The sequence below is a fragment of the Desmodus rotundus genome, chromosome 6 (genome assembly GCF_022682495.2).
Source record: "Desmodus rotundus isolate HL8 chromosome 6, HLdesRot8A.1, whole genome shotgun sequence".
NCBI lineage: Eukaryota > Metazoa > Chordata > Mammalia > Chiroptera > Phyllostomidae > Desmodus > Desmodus rotundus.
In genome coordinates, this window is record NC_071392.1 from 8,708,229 (window position 1) to 8,728,186 (window position 19,958).

General features: G+C 41.8%; 1 protein-coding gene across 2 annotated transcripts; it reads left to right on the forward strand.

Moving 5' to 3' along the window:
* Positions 1 to 7: 7 nt before the first annotated feature.
* Positions 8 to 19,612, forward strand: KBTBD2 (kelch repeat and BTB domain containing 2). Of its 2 annotated transcripts, none has more exons than XM_024563074.3 (4): positions 8 to 124; positions 8,986 to 9,498; positions 14,970 to 15,135; positions 16,913 to 19,612. In XM_024563074.3, exons 2-4 carry the CDS (start codon positions 9,329 to 9,331, stop codon positions 18,446 to 18,448), a joined length of 1,872 nt encoding a protein of 623 aa, XP_024418842.2. In that variant the 5' UTR covers positions 8 to 124; positions 8,986 to 9,328; the 3' UTR covers positions 18,449 to 19,612. The 2 variants fall into 2 exon arrangements, with proteins under 2 accessions (XP_024418842.2, XP_053782235.1); XM_053926260.1 differs by lacking the exon at positions 8 to 124 and adding an exon at positions 352 to 688.
* Positions 19,613 to 19,958: the final 346 nt, after the last annotated feature.

Genomic DNA, 19,958 nt, shown 5'->3' on the forward strand with positions numbered 1-19,958 from the left:
CCGCTGACCTTCCCGGGAAACCCCTTCAATAGCGCTTCCCCGTCACCTCGCGTCGCCCCCGCCCTTCCTGCCATTTCCGCTTCCTTTTTTGCGCCTGCGCGGACCCGATTGTTTTGGCTTTCCGGTAGGCACCAGCCAAGGAAAAGGGAGGGAGAGCTAGGGAAAGGGCGGGGGCGGGGGAGGGGGGGCTCGAGAACCCGGGAAACTGCAAAATTGCCGCCTATGCCGCTAGGCGCGCGCGAGCAGGGGAAGGGAAGACCTGGCGAGGGCTGGCTGGCGGCCCGCCGTCCGCACGTTCCGGGGCGGAGAAAGGGGCCCGCCGAGGGGGCGAGAGCGCGCCGCAGGGGCGGGGCGGGGGCGGCGAGCCGGGCGTCTCGGGGCCCGGGCTGACGAGGCGGCGCGGGCGGACGGCGCGGCTCCCGGGGGAGGAGTCTGGCGGTGGTCGGGCCCCGAGGAGCGCGCGGCGGCGCCCGCAGAGGACGCAGATTTCCGCGCTGCCCGGACCGCCAAGGGAGGGCACGAGGGGAAACCGGAAGGAAGAGGCGGCGGCGGCCCCAGCCTTCCCGGGCGAGACCCGGGCCTTGGCCGCGGCGGGAGGGCCACGCCCCCGCCGCCGCGCCCTAAGGGCCCAGTGTCTTCGGGGCTGCCGGCCACACCGGATCCCAGCAGTCGGGACCGAACGACGCGGGTAAGCCGGCGTCGCCGGCGCCGGGGGAGAGGGGACGGGCGGGGGGAGCCCGCGACGACCTGTGGCGGAATTAGGGGAGTAGGCTCGGCCCTTTGTGGCTGGGCGGGCGGGGGGCGGCGGCGGCATCTTTCAAACCCGAGACGTTTCCGCCGTGGGCGGGGGAAGGGGCAGGGGCAGGGGGCAGGCGCTGCCTGGCGTACCCCGTGGCGGCCCCTTCGCTAACCCGCGCGCTGCGGGTTCGCAGGGCTGGGGCAGCGGGCGGGCAGCTGGCGGGGGCGTTTCCGGCCCCGGCCCCCGGGCGCCTGCTCGGCCGCGGGTCTCCCGGGCGGCGACCGGGCTCCGGCTGGCGCCCGCCTTTGCCAAAATCAAGCCGTTTTCCTGAACGACTCGCGACGTGTACGCGAGATGGTGGGCCGGAGGAGGGCCAGCCCTTCCTGGCAGTTTTTCTTTCTCGGTACATCTGAAGTAGTTACCAAAAGATGTCTAGGTTAACGAGGGTCCAGTTGTGATCCTATGACTTTTAACAAGAAAGCAGAGGCTGCCCTTTGAAACCGAAAATTGTGTACGTGTTTACTTTAGACTGAAATCGGTAACTTATTGGAACTCGACCACCGCCCTCGCCCTCTGAGTTGAGAAGCCGTGGAGTAGGAGAATGTCCCTGGGTTTGGTGTGGAGTAGTTAATTTCGAGTTCTTGTCTTTTGGGAGGAGGGGGTGGTTAGCAATCTAAGATCTCTTTATAGCTACCTCAAGGGGAGCGGAATATACACTCCATGGGCTACCGCGGGTAATTCTATCCTTTCAAGTGAAAATAGAAAAAGATCCCAAAAGTGTGAAACTAACTCTGAAAGGGTATGTTTGTGTGAAGTGTCGAGCCTGTCAGTCACTTAGGCGAATAAAAACACGGGACAGGGTTGGTCACGTGTGGCCCGTGTGTGGGTCTGTGTGTCTGGTCACTGAGCACTCCGGCATTCGGAAACAGAACCCTATCAGCAGTGCGGTGGGACCGAAATCACATTTTCTTCTAATTAACAGGGTGGGTGTTTTCTTTCCTCTGAGTTGTGATTTTTTTTTTTTCCCTGCCTGAGTTTGAGTAGCGTGGACTACAAATCTCTCGCCATTGGTGACTGACTTCAGTTAACCTTTGGTAAGGACCTTTTCCCCTGGCGTTTTTTCGGAAGGACTTTTTCTCCGACCTAAAGTAAATTAAAAGGAAAACCAGTCCCTTGTTTTCCAGCCTTGTTGATGTGGGATTTTGTTATTCTTGCCATCTGGCCGCTAACTACTGTGAAGCTTGCTTTTCACTTTGATCTTTTGTCGGTCTGGTGCTTATTGAAGGCCTTTCCGGGCGGCCCTGAAATCCAGGGGACCAGGGCAGTGCTGCTGGGCGTGCTTTTAAGGTCCACACTTTCCCACTTGGCGAGTCGGTGCTGTTTTCTCTCCACACAGTTTTGTAGGAAGAGTTTCACAGGCTGTAACTCTGCTCCCCTCTTTGGTCTCGCGGGAAGCGCCGCCGGAAGATGCTGCCTAGTGATTTGCAGCGCCTGGGAGGCGGTGGGTGGGGACGCAGGTGTCCTAGTACTTAAGCCTGCACTCCATAAATTTTCTTTCTCCTGATGAAGGGAAATGCTGAGGTATTTCATGCGGTCCAAACAGTGAACACTGAATGTGTCTAAGGTGGGTGGTCAATTCCTGGAAACTTGAATGCAACTTTCAAAGCCAAAAGATACCTTGGCTTTCCTGGAGATGTCACACACTTAGAAGAGTCGTTTTTCTCCTTGGCCACGTTCCTGCGGGCAGGAAAAAGGGTGGATCCCGCTGTCATAAAGTGCATGAATGAAAATGCCAGAGTCCTTCTAGTGTCGCAGTCAGACTGTTTTCAGTTTTGTGACATTTGAAGTGCGCAATTAACATTCGAGTAACTCAGAATATTAGAACTGACAGGTTGATTTCAAGTAATTTTTTAAGTATATGAGTGAAGGTTACTTCTGGTTCCCTTGCTAGAAATTTGCTGTACCTAGATTCCTCAGTGTGGAAAGAAGGGATTATTGTAGGAGATTTGGAGAAAATCATTTGAAGAGGGGTGCTTTAAAGATTTTTCCCTTTCTCTGCTCCACTCCCATACCTCAGACAAGTGGTGACATGTAGTAGCATCCATGGTAGGCAGAACATTCTAAGTATTTCTCAGTTTACCTTTTATTTTTTTAAGAAACTGAGAAACATTCAGTAGTTGTAATCATTAAGGAGTTATGCCCTTAATGACCTCATGAGTGTGTTTGATGATCTGGGAAATAGTTTCTTCTGCTCTTATAAATTGAAAAAATAACTGACTTGGTGGAAAATGAAATCCCAGTGAAAAAGTTAGAGGCCAGGTTTGCTTTAGCGGAATTTAGAGAAAGCTTTCTTTAGTCACTGTGCAGAGCTCGGGGGAAAAAAGTGATATCCAAAATAAAAATGACATACTGCACTCATAATTACTCTGTCACCATGGCGTCTCCTTTATGTTCTCGTTTCGTTTTTTAAAGTGAGGTAACTTATTAATTGTAATGTACTACAGAAGCTTAAACTTGCGACCTGAATTTACTTAGGGTACTGGGCATAATTTACTTGATGTAGTCATGTGGTTTGAAAGGAGGAACACAGAGGAAATAGGCCTAAGCTCTGAAATTGATTAGAGTAGGAGACACTACCCTGGAATTGATTAAACTTGGTAAGTTCTTCAAAGGGCAAGGTGTGTGTTGTTTAATTGATCTTTGTCACAACTCAAAAAAATTCTGTTTGCACAGTGGTTGACAGTCTAAAGACCCAGTCTTCGGAACATTCTCAACTGTCGGGATTGCTTTGATAACTTGAAAGCCAACTGTTTCTGGCACCAGCCTCTGGTTCTCCCTGAGGAGCAGCCCCTCTCCTCACCGAAGGGAAGGCAGGCTTGTTTCGTGACCCACCGCTGCCTTCCTGGCCTTCATTTCATTTTTCTTCACTGGCATCAGCTTTCTCAAGATTAGTCTTTGTTGAATTACTTTGTTGCATGATTTGTACCATGAAAATACTCCCTGAAATCTTTGAGTGAATTTCCCTTATCTGAAAGACCATTCATCCAGGTTGAAAAGAGCTGTGTGTGAGTGCTGAGACTGTGATTGGGACCCCTAGACCCGCGCAGGCGTGGAGATTGAGGAGTTGGGAAGGTGCTACAGAAAGCTTCACCAGTGACACATTAATACAAATAGCTGCACATATTTATACAGTAGTGCCAGGTGTCAGGCGCTCTTCCCAGCTCTTTATAAAACTCATCTAACCCTTAATCTGTGGTGCAGAGTTTATTTTTATCCCCCATTTTCCAGGACAAAAATTAAATAACTTTAAAAAGGTCAAACAACTAGTAAGTTGCAAATTGGGTTTTCATCCCAAGTAATTTGGCTCCGTAGTTCATGCTCTTAATATTTTTGGCAATATTTTACACTCAGAACACCTTGGATCCTTTCCAACAAAAGCTTTCAGACTCTGTTGACCTGGGTAGCGATGGAAGACATAGTGCCACCTAAATCAGTAATACACAACTTCAGGGTGTTTCGTGCAGATGATGACCTCTACCCATTGCCCTTCTCTGACACTGTTTTATCACTGCCGTAACTTAGGTGCAATCCTTCTTTGCCACCTTCTCCCCATCTTGTATCCATCCTTCTTTTGAGATTCACAGCTCAGTTAACTGCTGATCAGTCTCATTGATTACTTAAGGGAGGAAAAGCAGTTGCAATAATTTTCCATAAGAGTAGTTTCAGATTTTTGTAGAATTACATATTTACTATGGATTGCTAACTGATTTAATCCTAATGATCATTTAATAACAATGTTTTGAAATTATTTTGTGTGGTGGAATCCACTCATTAGAGTTCTACTTGGAGGCTTGGGTATTCTAGACAAAATTTATTAGATCCCAAATTTTATGTCAAAGTACATTGCACTTTATTAGATTCTGAATCTCATATTGTGTTTGTAGGACTGGTTTCTTATTCTAGTGGGCATTTTTCACTATGAAATCTGTTCTAATGACTTGCTTTAAAATACAGGACCTTTGGGGGGAGGGATGGGGGAGGTAGAAAAGAGTATAAGGGGGATAAATGGTGATGGGAAAAACAAATTAAAAAGTCATAAATTATAAAAAACAAATAAAATAAAATACAGAACACTCCTACTAATCTTGAAGTTCCTTGTAGCAGGAACTATAGTACACAACGGCTATTTCCCAGAAGATTCGCTTCATTTAATGAACCCATGTATCCACTAAATGTCATTGTACAAGCACTGCCTTGTGTGCATCTCTTTTTCAAATGTATGTAGATACTATAGTTGATAAATTAAAAAGTGAGTCCTGGCTGATGTGGCTCAGTGGATTGAGCACTGGCCTACAAACCAAAGGGTCGCCGGTTTGATTCCCAGTCAGGGCACATGCCTGGGTTGCAGGTCAGGTCCCTAATAGGGGGCGTGCGAGAGGCAACCACACATTGAAAGAGAGGGAGTTGCCTCTCCCTCTTTCTCCCTCCCTTCCCTTCCCTCTAAAAATAAATAAATAAAATCTGTAAACAAATGATTTAAGTGTTTCTGACTATAATAGTTTTTTCTCATTGTGGGTTTTTCCAACATTATCTTGGAGAGGAGTGTCCCTTCTTTAAAAACCTGTAGTGAAGGGTACTTACTATACTAGGTAAGCAAAAGTATTTCACGTTCCACTGAACCTGCAACAGGTGGCGAAAACAGTTGTGTGATTAGGTGTGAGATGTTAAAATATTTCAGTTGAAAAGAAAGTGTAATACAAGTATTTAGAGGTTAGATAAAGAATTACGTTTAATTCAACTTTCAAACATTTAAGTTTTATGCTTTTTCCTTATCTTTGTGATCTGGAGGGAGAACATTTTTCCAAGAAAAACAAGTTATGTATATTATTTGCTGATCTTTTTTGCTTTTAAATTATGTTTTCTAGTTTTTGTTACTTTAATTTTCCATAGCACCTTGGCAGTGTTGAAAACAAAAATAGAAATACAATGATGATTCATTTTAATATAATATGTATGAGCATGTGTCACACCATTATGGGGACGCAGTTATTTTTGTGTGTGTATGTGTGTGTTTTATGATTCTCATTTGGTTTTAGAGGGGAAGGGAGGGAAAAAGAGGGAGAGAAACATTGATTGGTTGTCTCTCTTAACATGTGCGGGACTAGACAAGAAACCGCAACCCGGGCATGTGCCCTGACCAGGAAGAACAAGCCACCTTCTGCTTTGTGGGACGAACACGAGGGGTTGGGAGGAGAGACAGTTTGGACAACAGGAACAAACATAAGCAATGGACAACATGGAAGGCAGATAACTGGGTTTTGCTGATTCTTAATTGATCAAGAAGCAGTCTGATAGCAGAGGTTGGTAAGTGTGGCCTGCAGCCTGTTGTTGTAAATAAAGTTTTATTGGAACGGTCACATCCATTTGTTTATATACTATCTTTTGCTGCTTGCAGGCTACAACAGAGTTAAGTATTTGAGACAGACTTGATGGCTTTTATAAAGTCTAAGATATTTTGTCTTTGTGATGAGAAGAGAAAGTAGTACACCTTTTGAAAGTTTGTGGTTTTAAAAAATTACATAATCATTGCGTATGTTAATAAATTCATATGTCTTCAATAAATTTTTCCTTCCTCTACAATGTGAACGGCTGTTAACAGGGAGGGCAGGTGCCAACTACCTTCTTTGCTCATACAGTTTTCCTTACAGTAAAGAATAAACTTTGTCAAAAGTTTGGAAATGAAAGATCGAATCAGCTAGATATCAAAAAAAATGTTTCTTACACCCAGCTTGCATCACTCATTCTGCATTTGTCTTTGTGGGTTTTGAAACACTGTTTTGAAGCGACAGTCCTGGTTTGGGCTGCAGTCTACCCCAGGAGTGAAGCAGGTGGCGGCGTGGCACTCTCGTGGCTGGCGGCTCAGTCTCAGTGCTTAGAGTGCGATGGCCGCGCTTGGTGAAGTCAGTCGGTGTCCGTTAGGTCGGGCTTCAGCAGCCGTTAATTTATCATAGAAGATTAAGTAGACCATTTCCTTGATACCTGAAAATTAATCAGTCTGAGGATGCTAACTTCTACAGGTCATAGGATGTGTCACTTATTTTGAAGCAAATTTTAGATAAAATACAGAATGATAATATGACAACATACTTACTAGGAGGAAAATTTGTAAAATGTGTCAGATCATTGGTAGTTAAGTAACATAGTACAAACTTTGTGAAATATTTCAGGGTGTTTAGGGTATTGATTTCAAGTTTTATTTTTAGGGGAGAAGGAATCTTATAGAAAAGTTGGTGCTATAGGCATTTGAAGACTGTTGGTTGGTCATCTTAAACTTTGTAACTTTTTATATTTTTAGTTAATACATTTTGAAGTCTATGTTCACAGAGAAGGGACATTTAATTTTATTTTGAATTGTAGTAGATACAGATCTGTTCACATTGTTTATTTACTTAATGTGACACCTGAATGATTTAACTTCTTTTCTGCCTATTTAGATATTAAGGTATCCTGAATAAAAATTACCTTATCAGGAAGAAAATATACCCTAAATTACAGAAGTGGTGGAAAATAGAATTGTATAAATCAGTGGTAATGAAGATTATATAAAATTGGCAACTGAAATTCTGAAAGCAGGCTTCATTTGTTTTAATACAGTATCGTATGTGATTTAAAAAAATCAAATTTAGTAAAACTCAGACATAGCAAATTAAAGGGAGCCCAAAAAGGTCACTACAAAAAAAAAAAAAAAAAATCAGGTCATAGTAGGAAGTTAAATCACCAGAGTGAGCCTGAACAGCTAAGCCTGCAAGGAATTCTGGGGGCTAGTAGTGTGAGCCAAATCGTCCTGGTCCTGGGCACCAGTTCCTGTCACCTGGCTTAAATGTGGACAGGGATGAGTTTGGGCCTTCAGAGGCTGGGGTTAGGACTTTCAGTTTGCTAATGCATGCATTTCTATAAGGAAAATTTCCAGAAGTAGAACTGACAGATTGAGTTAATAAGCATTTACAATGCCAAATATTATACCTATACAATACTTCACTTGCAATTCTAAAATTCAAAAAGCTCTTAAAATCAAGTTTTTGATAAAACGTTGCCTGCAAAACCTGACCTGGTATTACTAGTCTGAGAGGTTGTAGTAAATACCATAACTTAGATTTATAATGTAACTTTCAGATCTGGAAGATCAAAGTCATTACCTTAGCAAAGTCACACTGCCTGTGCTTATGTTTTAGTTACTTCCATGGTTAACTTGGCCTGTCATTGTATAGTTGGGCAGGAAGTGCAGGGTGATCTCTTTGACATATATGATAATTTGTGAGAAGGGTTAGTGGCTGCAGTGATCCTCATATTTACAGGTTTTGTATCAACCACTTGACTTTTTGGTTACAGGAACTAAAAGTCATCTATTTAGAAAAGAGGTAGTAGTTGTTATTAGCTTTCTATATGGGTTTTCCCTCTTCTGTTCATTATTTGTAATTTCTTTGCCATATGTGGTAAATACTGATTTACAGATAAAGTTAAACATTAATTCAGCTTGAGTTTCTTTTGATGAATGTTATGCAGTATGACTGAAAGTTAGGTTTTTGTTTCCTCAAGCGGATAGCCAGTGGTTCCAACATTATTGTTGAAATAAGTCATGAGGATAAACTTGCCCTCCTTTCCCCCCAAATATCTTGGCAGCTTTTGTACATTCTTCCAGGTGAGTCCTCTGCAAATAGGATTTAGATGGGATTTGTGTTAAATTTACAAATTAATTTGGAGGACACTCATATTTATATAATATGGAGCCTTCCATGTAAGAATATATGTCTATATTATCTTGTTTTGTGTTTTGGTTTTTCCCCCAATAAAATTGTATGCTCTTACAAAGATTTATGGGAAGGAATCACTGTATGGAGATTAATACAGCCCTGGCTGGATAGCTCATTTGGTTAAATGTTTGTTTATTTATTTAATTATTTATAGATTTTATTTATTTATTTTTAGAGAGAGGGGAAGGGGGGGGAGAAAGAGGCAGAGAAACGTCAATGTGTGGTTGCCTCTGGCGCCCCCTGACCTGAGACCCAGCCCACAACCCAGGCATGTGCCCTGACTGGGAATCGCACTGGCGACCCTCTGGTTCGCAGGCCAGCGCTCAATCCACTGAGCCACACTAGCCAGGGCTAGATTTATATTTTTAAGTCTCTCACTTAAAAATGGTATTCTAAAATGTACTGGTATTCTAACTGAACTTTTTTTCTTTTTAGTTATTTCAGAAGATCCACAGAACAGGATGTTGCCACGAAATCTACCTCGTGTATTACTGTCTTTCAGTCATGAGCTGTACAGCAATTGCACATTTGAGCAAGATGTCTGCAGACTGTGTTGAAAAACTCTGAAGAACCTAATTAACACAGGATGACCTAGGAGTAATTCTCAGTCTATAACGAGATACTACTCATTAGTGAAGGTGTCAGTCTTGGTCCTGAATGCTGCAGATAACAGCAAGCAGAGTTTCTCCTTTCTTTGTTCCTGAAACATTCACTTGACCTGCCATCAGTAAGACTGACTTTCCTAATCTGCTCTGGTACATATTAATGGAATACAGTCATGTCCTCTCAAGACGAGAGGCAGATCAATACTGAATATGCTGTGTCCTTGTTGGAACAGTTAAAACTTTTTTATGAACAGCAGTTGTTTACTGACATAGTATTAATTGTTGAGGGTACTGAGTTCCCTTGTCATAAGATGGTTCTTGCAACATGCAGCTCTTATTTTAGGTAAGTACTGTAATAATCTTCATTATTTTGTCATTTCAAATGCAAAGCAGTAGCTTATTTTAATAAGAATTTTTAAGACATTTAAAATTCTTAAAAATAGATGTCTTAATGTTTTATTTACATTTTCTATTCAGAGGATGTAGTGTTTTCTAAATCACTTCCTTGCATATATAAGGGACAGGTGAAAGTAGTTTTTATTACAGAGGTTTATTGACTACAGAAGAATTTGTTGAAATTAAGGAAAAGTTTTAATCAAGTGAAGCAAAAAGCCTTAGGATGTTATTTTTACATTAAAAAGAAAAAAAAGTCTTTGTACTTAATTAAAAATAATATAGCATGAAAAAGACAAATAGGATAATTTTCATTTATTCTTGAGATTTTAAAATAAATTTAAAAACAGTGATCATTGTTTATAAATTGAAGAAGACAGTAGGCTCAATAATAACTTTTAGAAAATAATTAGTTGTATTTAGACATGTTAAGGACTTGTATTTTCTTGGCAAAAATACATTTTTCCTCACTCTTGGTTATTGTTCCCATTTGTGTTACCCTTTAGCCTTACCAGACTCTTTGCCAGGTTTAAATGTTTAATAACAAATAACATTGTTGGTGTTCCCTATGCCCCAGAATTTGGAAGTTGATTTAGTTATTTGTTTGCTAATTACAAATAAGCTTTACATTTTTATAATCTTTTGCAACTTTTAATCTTTTGGTAGTGGGTTACTCTTTATTATGTTTCATGAGAGGAATAGAAGCTAAGGCACAGAAACTGTATTTTCTGCCCTTAGGTTGAATTTTTACTCAATGTTTGAAAGGGACAGGGTGAATAAAGATGAATTAAATGTGGACCACTATATTTCTAATTCAGATGTTAGCAGTCAGAGGTGAGGATCAGCAACGAATGTCGACTGCGCCTGCTCTTTCGCAGCATCTGTCGAGAGGACATGGCAGGTGTAGAAACCCCACTTTCCTTGGCATGACACATCTCATCATGACTGCAGGAGCCAAAATGGTCCAAATGCTGATGACCTGGGCTGTGTCTGCAGTTGTTTGGGTTAAACTGGGTTTTTCATGTAATTTCAGACACTGGTTTTCTTACCTTAGAAAGCTTAGCATGTTTGCAGACAGCGACTCTGAAACCTGATTGGTCATCAGAATCCTGTTGGGTGCTTTTACAAATAGAGGTTCTTGGATTTCAAACCTAGAAATTCTGATTCAATGGTCAAGTTACAATTTCACAAGTTGTGTGTTTAAAAGCTTCCCAGATCTATTGGCTTAAAGGGTATTAGAAATTGCAGGTTACAGAATCGGTCAAGACCTGGGCCCCATTTGCTTTCCCTTTTTAATGACCATGAACTATAAATTGATTACCCATTGTTGGAAAGAGCTTTACGCCTTAGCTGCAGATTTTCAGATTGACGTTTGTAATCAGAGTAGAGTCTTTGGTGGCGATAACCTCAGCAGTCATCTAGTCTCACCTTCAGACCTGTGCAGAAATGCTGGCTGTAATCTTTTCTGTTGTCGTTGTCTTTAATCAGGAAGTAACAGGTGGGTTTATTTATATGTCTTCCTTCTTTAGTTTATCTGTGGCTATATAGATAACACTATGTAAATTTTCCAGTCATCAGGTTATTAATCTTTAGCTGATTGGTTGAAATTGCTTTTCTTTAAGACCAAGAAACTTAAATAAATCTTCCATGAATTACAGACAACACATTTTAAGGCTGCGGGTATTTAGTTATCACTGGCCAGTTCCACTCTTTAGCATCCTTGATCTTCTGAGAGAATATATTCACCCACAAGTAAGTCAGATAATAAGTAGAAAGAATAGTCCAATACTTGCTGGAATTAAAGCCACTTGTCTTTAAAATCCTGTTTCTGGGACAGTTTCATAATCCACAATATAAAAACACTCAATTTTTTTCTCCCACCTATATCGTTTCTCTGGATTGAGTAGATTATGATACACTGCCACAATAATAATTTGATCTTTTTCCAAGTATTCTTCCACTGGATTCTCTTTTCAGGTTTGTAATTTCATTATCTTTGCATTTACAGAATGCTACTCTGTCTTTACCATTAGAAATTTACTATGAGAAATTGTGCCTTTTAAACTAGATACATTTTTCTTTTGTAGTTCGAATTACCCTGCCATCCTACCGAAAATCTGTAGAACCTCTGAAACAGTCGTTTCTGCTCCTTGGTAACATGTACAGTTCATTTGAGACCCTGAGTGAGAGAAGTACTTAGCATCTCTTCCATCGTGTTACTTCAGCCTGTTATGATGTTACGTAATTCAGTATTTGCTCTTTCTTAAAAATGTTTAAAATTTTTACAGTCGGGGTATAAGGGTACTAAATAGTGATGGAAAAATGCAATAAAGATTATATATTTTAAAAATAAAAATAAATTTTAAAAAATTTAAATTTTCATGATCAGGTTGTCAAGGCTGCTACCCTAGCTGCTACAGGAAGCCCAGTGTTTCACAGAGGGCCATCACTGGTGTGATAAGCCAGGTCTGGGATGTCCAATCTCAGTGTCTTCTGGGCAGTCAGCTGTGCCCTTGCCCAGCTTCCTCTTCCAGAGTTACCCCCTTCCACTGGGACAGATGCAAAAACTACTTGTGACCCCTAAGTCGTCTGTTGCTCCTCAGAGCTCTGACAATTCTTTCTCAGGTTTCATTATATTTTTCCCATTCTCCCATGTCAAACAGGTGAAGCCAGTAGCACGAGATGTTTTTTAGAGAGTTTGTTATCAGGTCTTGGATGTTTTTCAAGAACACTTGCTGCCTCCAATACTGGGTCGGGTTTGCTTATGGCCATCCAATGTTCTTGGGGAGGAAGTCCTCAGGCCCCCTGATGGATGGTATTTGTGCTACGCCACTCCCTAATGGCCTGAAGTTCATCTGCCTTCCCCTACCACGGGTTCAGAGCCACCCTGGAGTGGAAGCAGCAGGCAACCCCCTCAGCGCCTCGCCAGGTTTGCTGCCCTGACCCTGCAGTGCCGACCCCCGCCTCACCGCCGTGAGTGGTGCTCCACTGGCCGGCCGGTTCCTGCTTCTCCAGGAGCCTTCTCAGCCTTCTGGCTTTTATTTTTTTATCTTAATTGAATTCTATCTCAGGTTCGTCATTGGGGTTCTGGGTGGGTTTTTCTTTAGTTTTTTAATCCCCTCAGATAACTCACTCAGCCTTCACACCTCACTTTGTAAGGTAGTTTACAGTTCACTGCATTAATGCCTCACTTCCAAAGTCCCAGTAATACTATGTGCTTAACGGATAGTGTATTATTTCCACTTGATTCAACTGTCCTTACCTCAGATATATCCAGAATTTAACTTTTCTTTTGCCAGGACTTTCTCCCTTGTCCGTCCTTATGTTTTTTTCTCTCAATGGTTAACAATAATTTTTTTCAAAGATTTTATTTATTTACTTTTAGAGAGGGGGTAAGGGAGGGAGAAAGAAAGGGAGAGAAACATCAGTGTGTGGCTCCCTACTGGGGACCTGGCCCGAGCAACCCAGGCGTGTGCCCTGACCGGGAATTGAACTGGCGATCCTTTGCTTCACAGTCCAGCTTTCAATCCACTGAGCCACACCATCTGGGGCAGGTTAACAATAATTTTTAGGGCGCTTACTTGAAAATAAGTAGCTTTGATTCTTTCCTTATCTACTTCCTACTCTATCCTATTCCCTATGTTGAGAAAACCACCAGATCTTGGTTCTTTGCAATGACTTTTATATCCATTTCTGCCACCTTAGCTCAGGTTCTCCTTGCTTCTCAGGATTATTGCAGTAGTAGCCTCAGAACCCGCTTTCCTGTTTGTAGCCTCTGGCCCCTGACGTCTGTGAGAACAAAGTAGTCACCCTAGAATACGTTTCAGTATCTGGTAAATCCATGCTCAGAACCCTTCAGTGTGCTCCACTGATTACAAGAAAAAGCTCAGGCTCCTGTGTCGCATTTTGCAACCCCTCTCTGATCTGACTGCCACTTGTCTTTCCATTCACTTTCTAGTCTCCAGCGTGAACCTTACTCAGTTCAGCCGTGCCCCCAGGGAAAAAAACGATCTTGTGTTCAATCCTGAGACAGGATTTCGCCCGTCTGAATGCTTCCCTCCAGGGGCCCAGGCTAGTGACTGTTGTGATACCTACTTTTGCTCACTAAAGGCGCTTCTCTCTTATGCAAATATCAACACTCTGTGCATTGTTTTTTCATCTCTTACCTATGTGAGTGTTCTACTTTGAGTCTCTACAGTGCTGATTGCCTTTCCAGCATCGTTTCCCATTTATAATAGATTTTTAGGAAACTGCCCTGCATATTTTTAGGAAATCATTTGAATAAAGGAAATTTTTAGCAGCTTCTTTGAGATGTAATTTACAGACTATAAAATCTACCCATTTTTTAAGCATATAACTAAATGAATGTTAGTATATTTACAGAGATATACAACCATCTCTACAATCTAACTTGAGACATTTCCATCATCTGTGCCCTTTTATAGTTACCATTCTCACAGCCCTAGGTGACTACTGATGCCCCTTTGTCCTTTGTATTTGGACATTTCCTATAAACGTGGCCTTTTGTATTTGGTTTCTCTCAGCATAATGTTTTTGAGCTTCATCTGTGTTGTAATACATATCAGTGCTTAGTTCGTATTTATTTATGAATAGTATTCCATTGTATGAATCTAAGAAGCATAGATGGACCTCGGAGATGTTGTGGGTTCAGTTCCAGACCACTGCAATAAGTGAATATCATGAAGCAAGTCACACGAATTTTTTTGTTTGCCAGTGCATGTAAGAGTGAGGTTTACATTATAGTCTATTAAGTGTGTGGTAGCATTATGTGTAAAAAAAGAATGTACATACCTTAATTTCTTTTAATCCTCACCCAAGGACATGCTTATTGATTTTAGAGAGAGGGGAAGGGAGGGGGAGAGAGAGGAAGAGAAACATCGATCAGTTGCCTATCATTCGCACCCAGACCGAGGACCAAACCCACAACCTAGGTGTGTGCCCTGACCAGGAATCGAACCCATGACCTTTTGGTTTACGGACCAACGCTCCAACCAAGCCACACCAGCCAGGGCTGCACATACCTTAATTTACAAACGCTCGATAAAAAATGCTAGCCATCATCTGAATCTTCAGGGAATTGAAATCTTTTTGCTGATGGAGAGTCTTACCTTTCTTTTGTAAAAAAGTATTTGCAAAGTGCTGTAAGGCAAAATGCAGTAAAATGAGGTTTGCCTGTCACTGACTTTCATGTCGTCACTCAGATTGGTATAGTAGAATAGTTCGGTGTATTTTCAGGACTGGATTATACTTTCCTATTTTCTCCCTCAAAAGATTTCCCAGTAAGTTGTTCATCAGCACACACCCTACGTAATAAACGTCCCATGTTGTCTGCTTTGTCTCTTTAGCTCTGCATTTGTTTTACACAAACCCCAAACGGTGGTTTTTCTCTCTCTGCTGTAGGGCCATGTTTATGAGTGGACTGAGCGAAAGCAAACAGACACACGTCCACCTGCGGAATGTGGACGCGGCCACCTTACAGATAATCATCACGTACGCATACACGGGTAACTTGGCGATGAGCGACGGCACTGTGGAGCAGCTTTACGAGACAGCGTGCTTCCTGCAGGTCAGCGATTCCTTCTGTTCTGTACATTAACCGTGGTTTATTTTTTCATGCAACAGCGACTCATCAGTAATATATGTGCTTTTCTTGTTGAAGATATTAGAAGATAAAAGCTTTCGTATCTTTTTCAAATGTGTAAGGGAAAGACAGAGTAGGATTTGATCAGCCCATAAATGTTAACTTTATCATGGGAACTTAATTATTGTGAAAAAATAAAGTGAAACTTATATTTCTGCCTAATGTACCTGAGAGTTTAGATTTCAAGTAAAAGTAAATTTTTAACAGTGTTTATTAAATATAAGTATTTCAAATAATTTTTGGCTATAGCTTAGATATACTAATTTTTTATGGTATTTTTGCGGGAAATTTTTTTTTCACAGAAAATTCTGAGATTATAATGGAAACTATCAAATGTAAATATGCACAGTAACCATGTGACCACGTTGAGCTCTTAAGGAGAAGTATTTAAACTAAAATACTGTCCCTACAGTAGGTGCCAATTATACCTACATCTAGGGAAACTGAGACCATGGTAGTAGCTTCTTGGTACTTCAGGGTCAAAGGCACTCATATCCTAAATCCAAACTTGAAATGGGGAAGTGCTGTCTTTTGACAACTTACAAATTTTCGTTAACTTTTATGAAGCCAAAACTAAAAGCAGGTGTTTTTCAGAATTGCTAAAAAATTGAGGAATTTAAAGAAGTGCGGATTCCAGAGCAGTGTGTTACTGTGCACGGTGACACTGTCCGTGCCGGTTTTCCCTGTCCTGTGCACGTGCTTGTCCGGGTGCACAGTCGGACTCTGCCTGGTGGACTGGGTCATCGTGGCAAGCCTGGGGCAGGTCCTTTTGTGACTTCACTGTTAACCATGTGGTATGATGGTGTTTTTATACGCCAGATACTGTACTATGCTTTAATAGGTTCTCATCTAATTCTTACAGTAATCGTTTGTAAAGATTTTCCCACTTTGTGCAAGAGATAATTGAGGCTTAGAGAAGTAGCTACTTGTCTGATAGTGTGCAGGTACTGACTGGCCAACCCAAGTTTTGAATCCAAGCAACCCAACTTCTTCATAAATTGCTTCTAGTTAACCACTGTGATTTTTTTTTCCTTTTTAACCACTGTAATGTTGAATAAGTATAGGAGGTAGCCCTTCTGATTCATCTGAGATCTACCTTTCCTTTTTAAGAAAAAAACAAGTGAACTTACAGAACAGCTAAGATAGGACGTCTGAATGTAGATCATTTATAACTACATAAAGTGTTATTTGTTATTCCTGTGATTGGCTGTCTTAGCGCTCTAGATAAGAAAGGAATATAGAACTATTCTTAGTCATTGTGCTTTTCTGCTTTTATTCAACTATCTTGTCCATGTTGATAAACCAGATTCCAGCTACTCAACAATAATCATTTTTTGTACTATGATTTATTCACATTGTTTTCATATAGTTCTCTCAGTTACATATTTTTTAAAGCCTAGAAAAATGTGTAACTTACACATGAATTTGCTTATCTTTCCCATATGGTTTTTAAGAGTTTATTTGATGTTGTACCACTGGCTCCTAAATAGGGCAATTAAGTAGGCCACTGGACAGGTAGGAAAAAATGCAAAGCTGTATGCATAGTCTTCTAATTTTATTATTACAGAAAACATCTCTTAGCCTGTAATATGTATCTGAAATTAAAAATTACAGTATGGGGATCTGATTAGTATACCTGTGTCTAACAAAAAATAAAATTTGTCTATTATATGCCTTTGTCAACTTTCTTTTTTCATTTTAGGTAGAAGATGTGTTACAACGTTGTCGAGAATATTTAATTAAAAAAATTAATGCAGAGAATTGTGTGCGATTGTTGAGTTTTGCCGATCTTTTCAGTTGTGAGGAGTTGAAACAAAGTGCTAAAAGAATGGTGGAGCACAAGTTCACTGCTGTGTATCACCAGGAGGCTTTCATGCAGCTGTCACATGACCTACTGATAGACATTCTCAGTAGTGACAATTTAAATGTAGAAAAGGAGGAGACAGTTCGTGAAGCTGCTATGCTGTGGCTAGAGTACAACACAGAGTCACGATCCCAGTACTTGTCTTCAGTTCTTAGCCAAATCAGAATTGACGCACTTTCAGAAGTGACGCAGAGAGCCTGGTTTCAAGGTCTGCCACCCAATGATAAGTCCGTAGTGGTTCAAGGGCTGTATAAATCCATGCCCAAGTTTTTCAAACCAAGACTTGGGATGACTAAAGAGGAGATGATGATTTTTATTGAAGCATCTTCAGAAAATTCTTGTAGTCCTTATTCTTCTGTCTGTTACAGTCCCCAAGCAGAAAAAGTTTACAAGCTGTGCAGCCCACCCGCTGATTTGCATAAAGTTGGGACCGTTGTAACTCCTGATAACGACATCTATATAGCAGGTGGTCAGATTCCGTTGAAAAACACAAAAACAAATCACAGTAAGACAAGCAAACTGCAGACTGCCTTCAGAACTGTGAATTGCTTTTATTGGTTTGATGCACAGCAGAATACGTGGTTTCCAAAGACCCCGATGCTTTTTGTCCGCGTAAAGCCATCCCTGGTTTGCTGTGAAGGCTATATCTATGCAATTGGAGGAGATAGTGTAGGTGGAGAACTTAATCGGAGGACCGTAGAAAGATACGACACTGAGAAGGACGAGTGGACGATGGTAAGCCCTTTGCCTTGTGCTTGGCAGTGGAGCGCAGCAGTTGTGGTTCATGACTGCATTTATGTGATGACGCTGAACCTCATGTACTGTTATTTCCCAAGGTCTGATTCATGGGTAGAAATGGCCATGAGACAGACTAGCAGGTCTTTCGCTTCAGCTGCAGCCTTTGGTGATAAAATTTTCTATATTGGAGGGTTACACATTGCTACCAATTCTGGCATACGACTCCCCTCCGGCACTGTAGATGGATCTTCAGTAACTGTGGAAATTTATGATGTGAATAAAAACGAGTGGAAAATGGCAGCCAACATCCCTGCTAAGAGGTACTCAGACCCCTGTGTTCGAGCTGTTGTGATCTCAAATTCTCTGTGTGTGTTTATGCGAGAAACTCACTTAAATGAAAGAGCTAAGTACGTCACTTACCAGTATGATCTGGAACTCGACCGGTGGTCTCTGCGGCAGCATATATCTGAACGTGTACTGTGGGATTTAGGGAGAGACTTCCGATGCACTGTGGGGAAACTTTATCCATCCTGCCTTGAAGAATCTCCGTGGAAACCACCAACCTATCTTTTTTCACCGGATGGGACAGAGGAGTTTGAACTGGATGGAGAAATGGTTGCACTACCACCTGTATAGTGGGGAGATCAGGAAGTGCACGTCGGATTTATGTGCTTTGTCATTTTCTTTGCTAAACGAGAGAGGCTATGAAAGGACTACATAGGAGTACATAAAAATCTATCTTTGATAAATTTTATTTTTATGCCCTACTTAATATTTGCATCGGTATAATATATATCAGTGAGTCTTGCAGAAAGATATGCTTCCATAATATGAAATAGATTATCCACTAACTGAGAAACTTTTATGTGTATCATGAGAACATAGAATCTGGATTATCTAACATTGTTAGCCCTGTGTATGTACAGTTCAGAAAGCTCACTTATTAAACTAGTTTCCTGTTCCCTAGTGTGGTCTATCACAAATTGTGCTGAGGTTATGTTAGTGTATGTATTCCATTCCTGTGCTTCTGTTCTGAAGTCCTGGAATACAGGTTTTTTCAGTGTAATTAGTTCTGCTGCACTTAACACTAATGTCCGTGCTGGAAGAGGAGTGTCGGAACCCTACACTACGGCTGAGGAAGATCTTCCATTCTACGGCATTGCACAGGGAAGCTGTGGCTGCAGGACCAGTCTAACTATACTATTAGGTGCATGTATCTTCTTTTCACTAACTTATACTCGTCTCTCTAGAACACAGGTCTTCCAGTCAGCTGGTCACTTACCAGGTGTGGACTCAAGTCGCTGGGCTTGCAATAAAAATTGCTAGTCCCTCATTGTGCGGGTCTGGGTGGGGCTTTTGTCAGTAAAGGCCTCCACTTTCTGTATTACGTTACCATTGGCTCATGCATACAACTACCTGCTGCTTTGTACTTCTCCACCATAACGATTCAGAGTGGGTCAACCAGGTCATTACATCTTCATTTCATAACAAGCATTACTGTAGAGTGATTGTGTATAGGTCTCCGTTAGCCGTCAGGGTGTGCTTTTTTAACCTGTTGTGTGTGGGGGGTGGGGTTGGAAAGGCGGACTGTGCAGGAACTCTGCACCGGCTGTGCGGACGAGCAGATCCGAGCGCCGCTGCGGCGCTTGTCCCAGGAACCACTGGCAGTAGCGGCGCCGCCGACCTGACACGAGCACAGGTGCTTCACGACAGACGTCACTGGCATGTTCAGCTGCATCGTGTTCTGGCACTGTATTTTGAATGACATTAATTTATTAAATAAATTGTATATATTCAATACTTGTTTTTTCTTTTGTGGTAGAGGTGGTGTAATGAGTGGTGTGCTTTTAAAAGCGTGGGATGCTGCCTGAACCTCATCCCAAACAAAACGAAGTGTAGTCTCCTGGGTGGACCTAGCCCCAGTGTCTTTGAAAGCAGTCCCTTTGAGAACTGTTGGTTTAGGTACAGTAGATACAGGCATGCCTCAGAAATACCGCGTTCTCAGTTCCAGACCACCGCAGTAAATAAAGTGAGTTGTAATCTTTTTGCTGGTGGAGGGTCTCAACCTTCAGTGTATAAAGATGCAGCCCCTGTGGGGCACGATAAAATGAGGTGTGCGCGTGTAAGGGTTTCATTCTAGGTTACC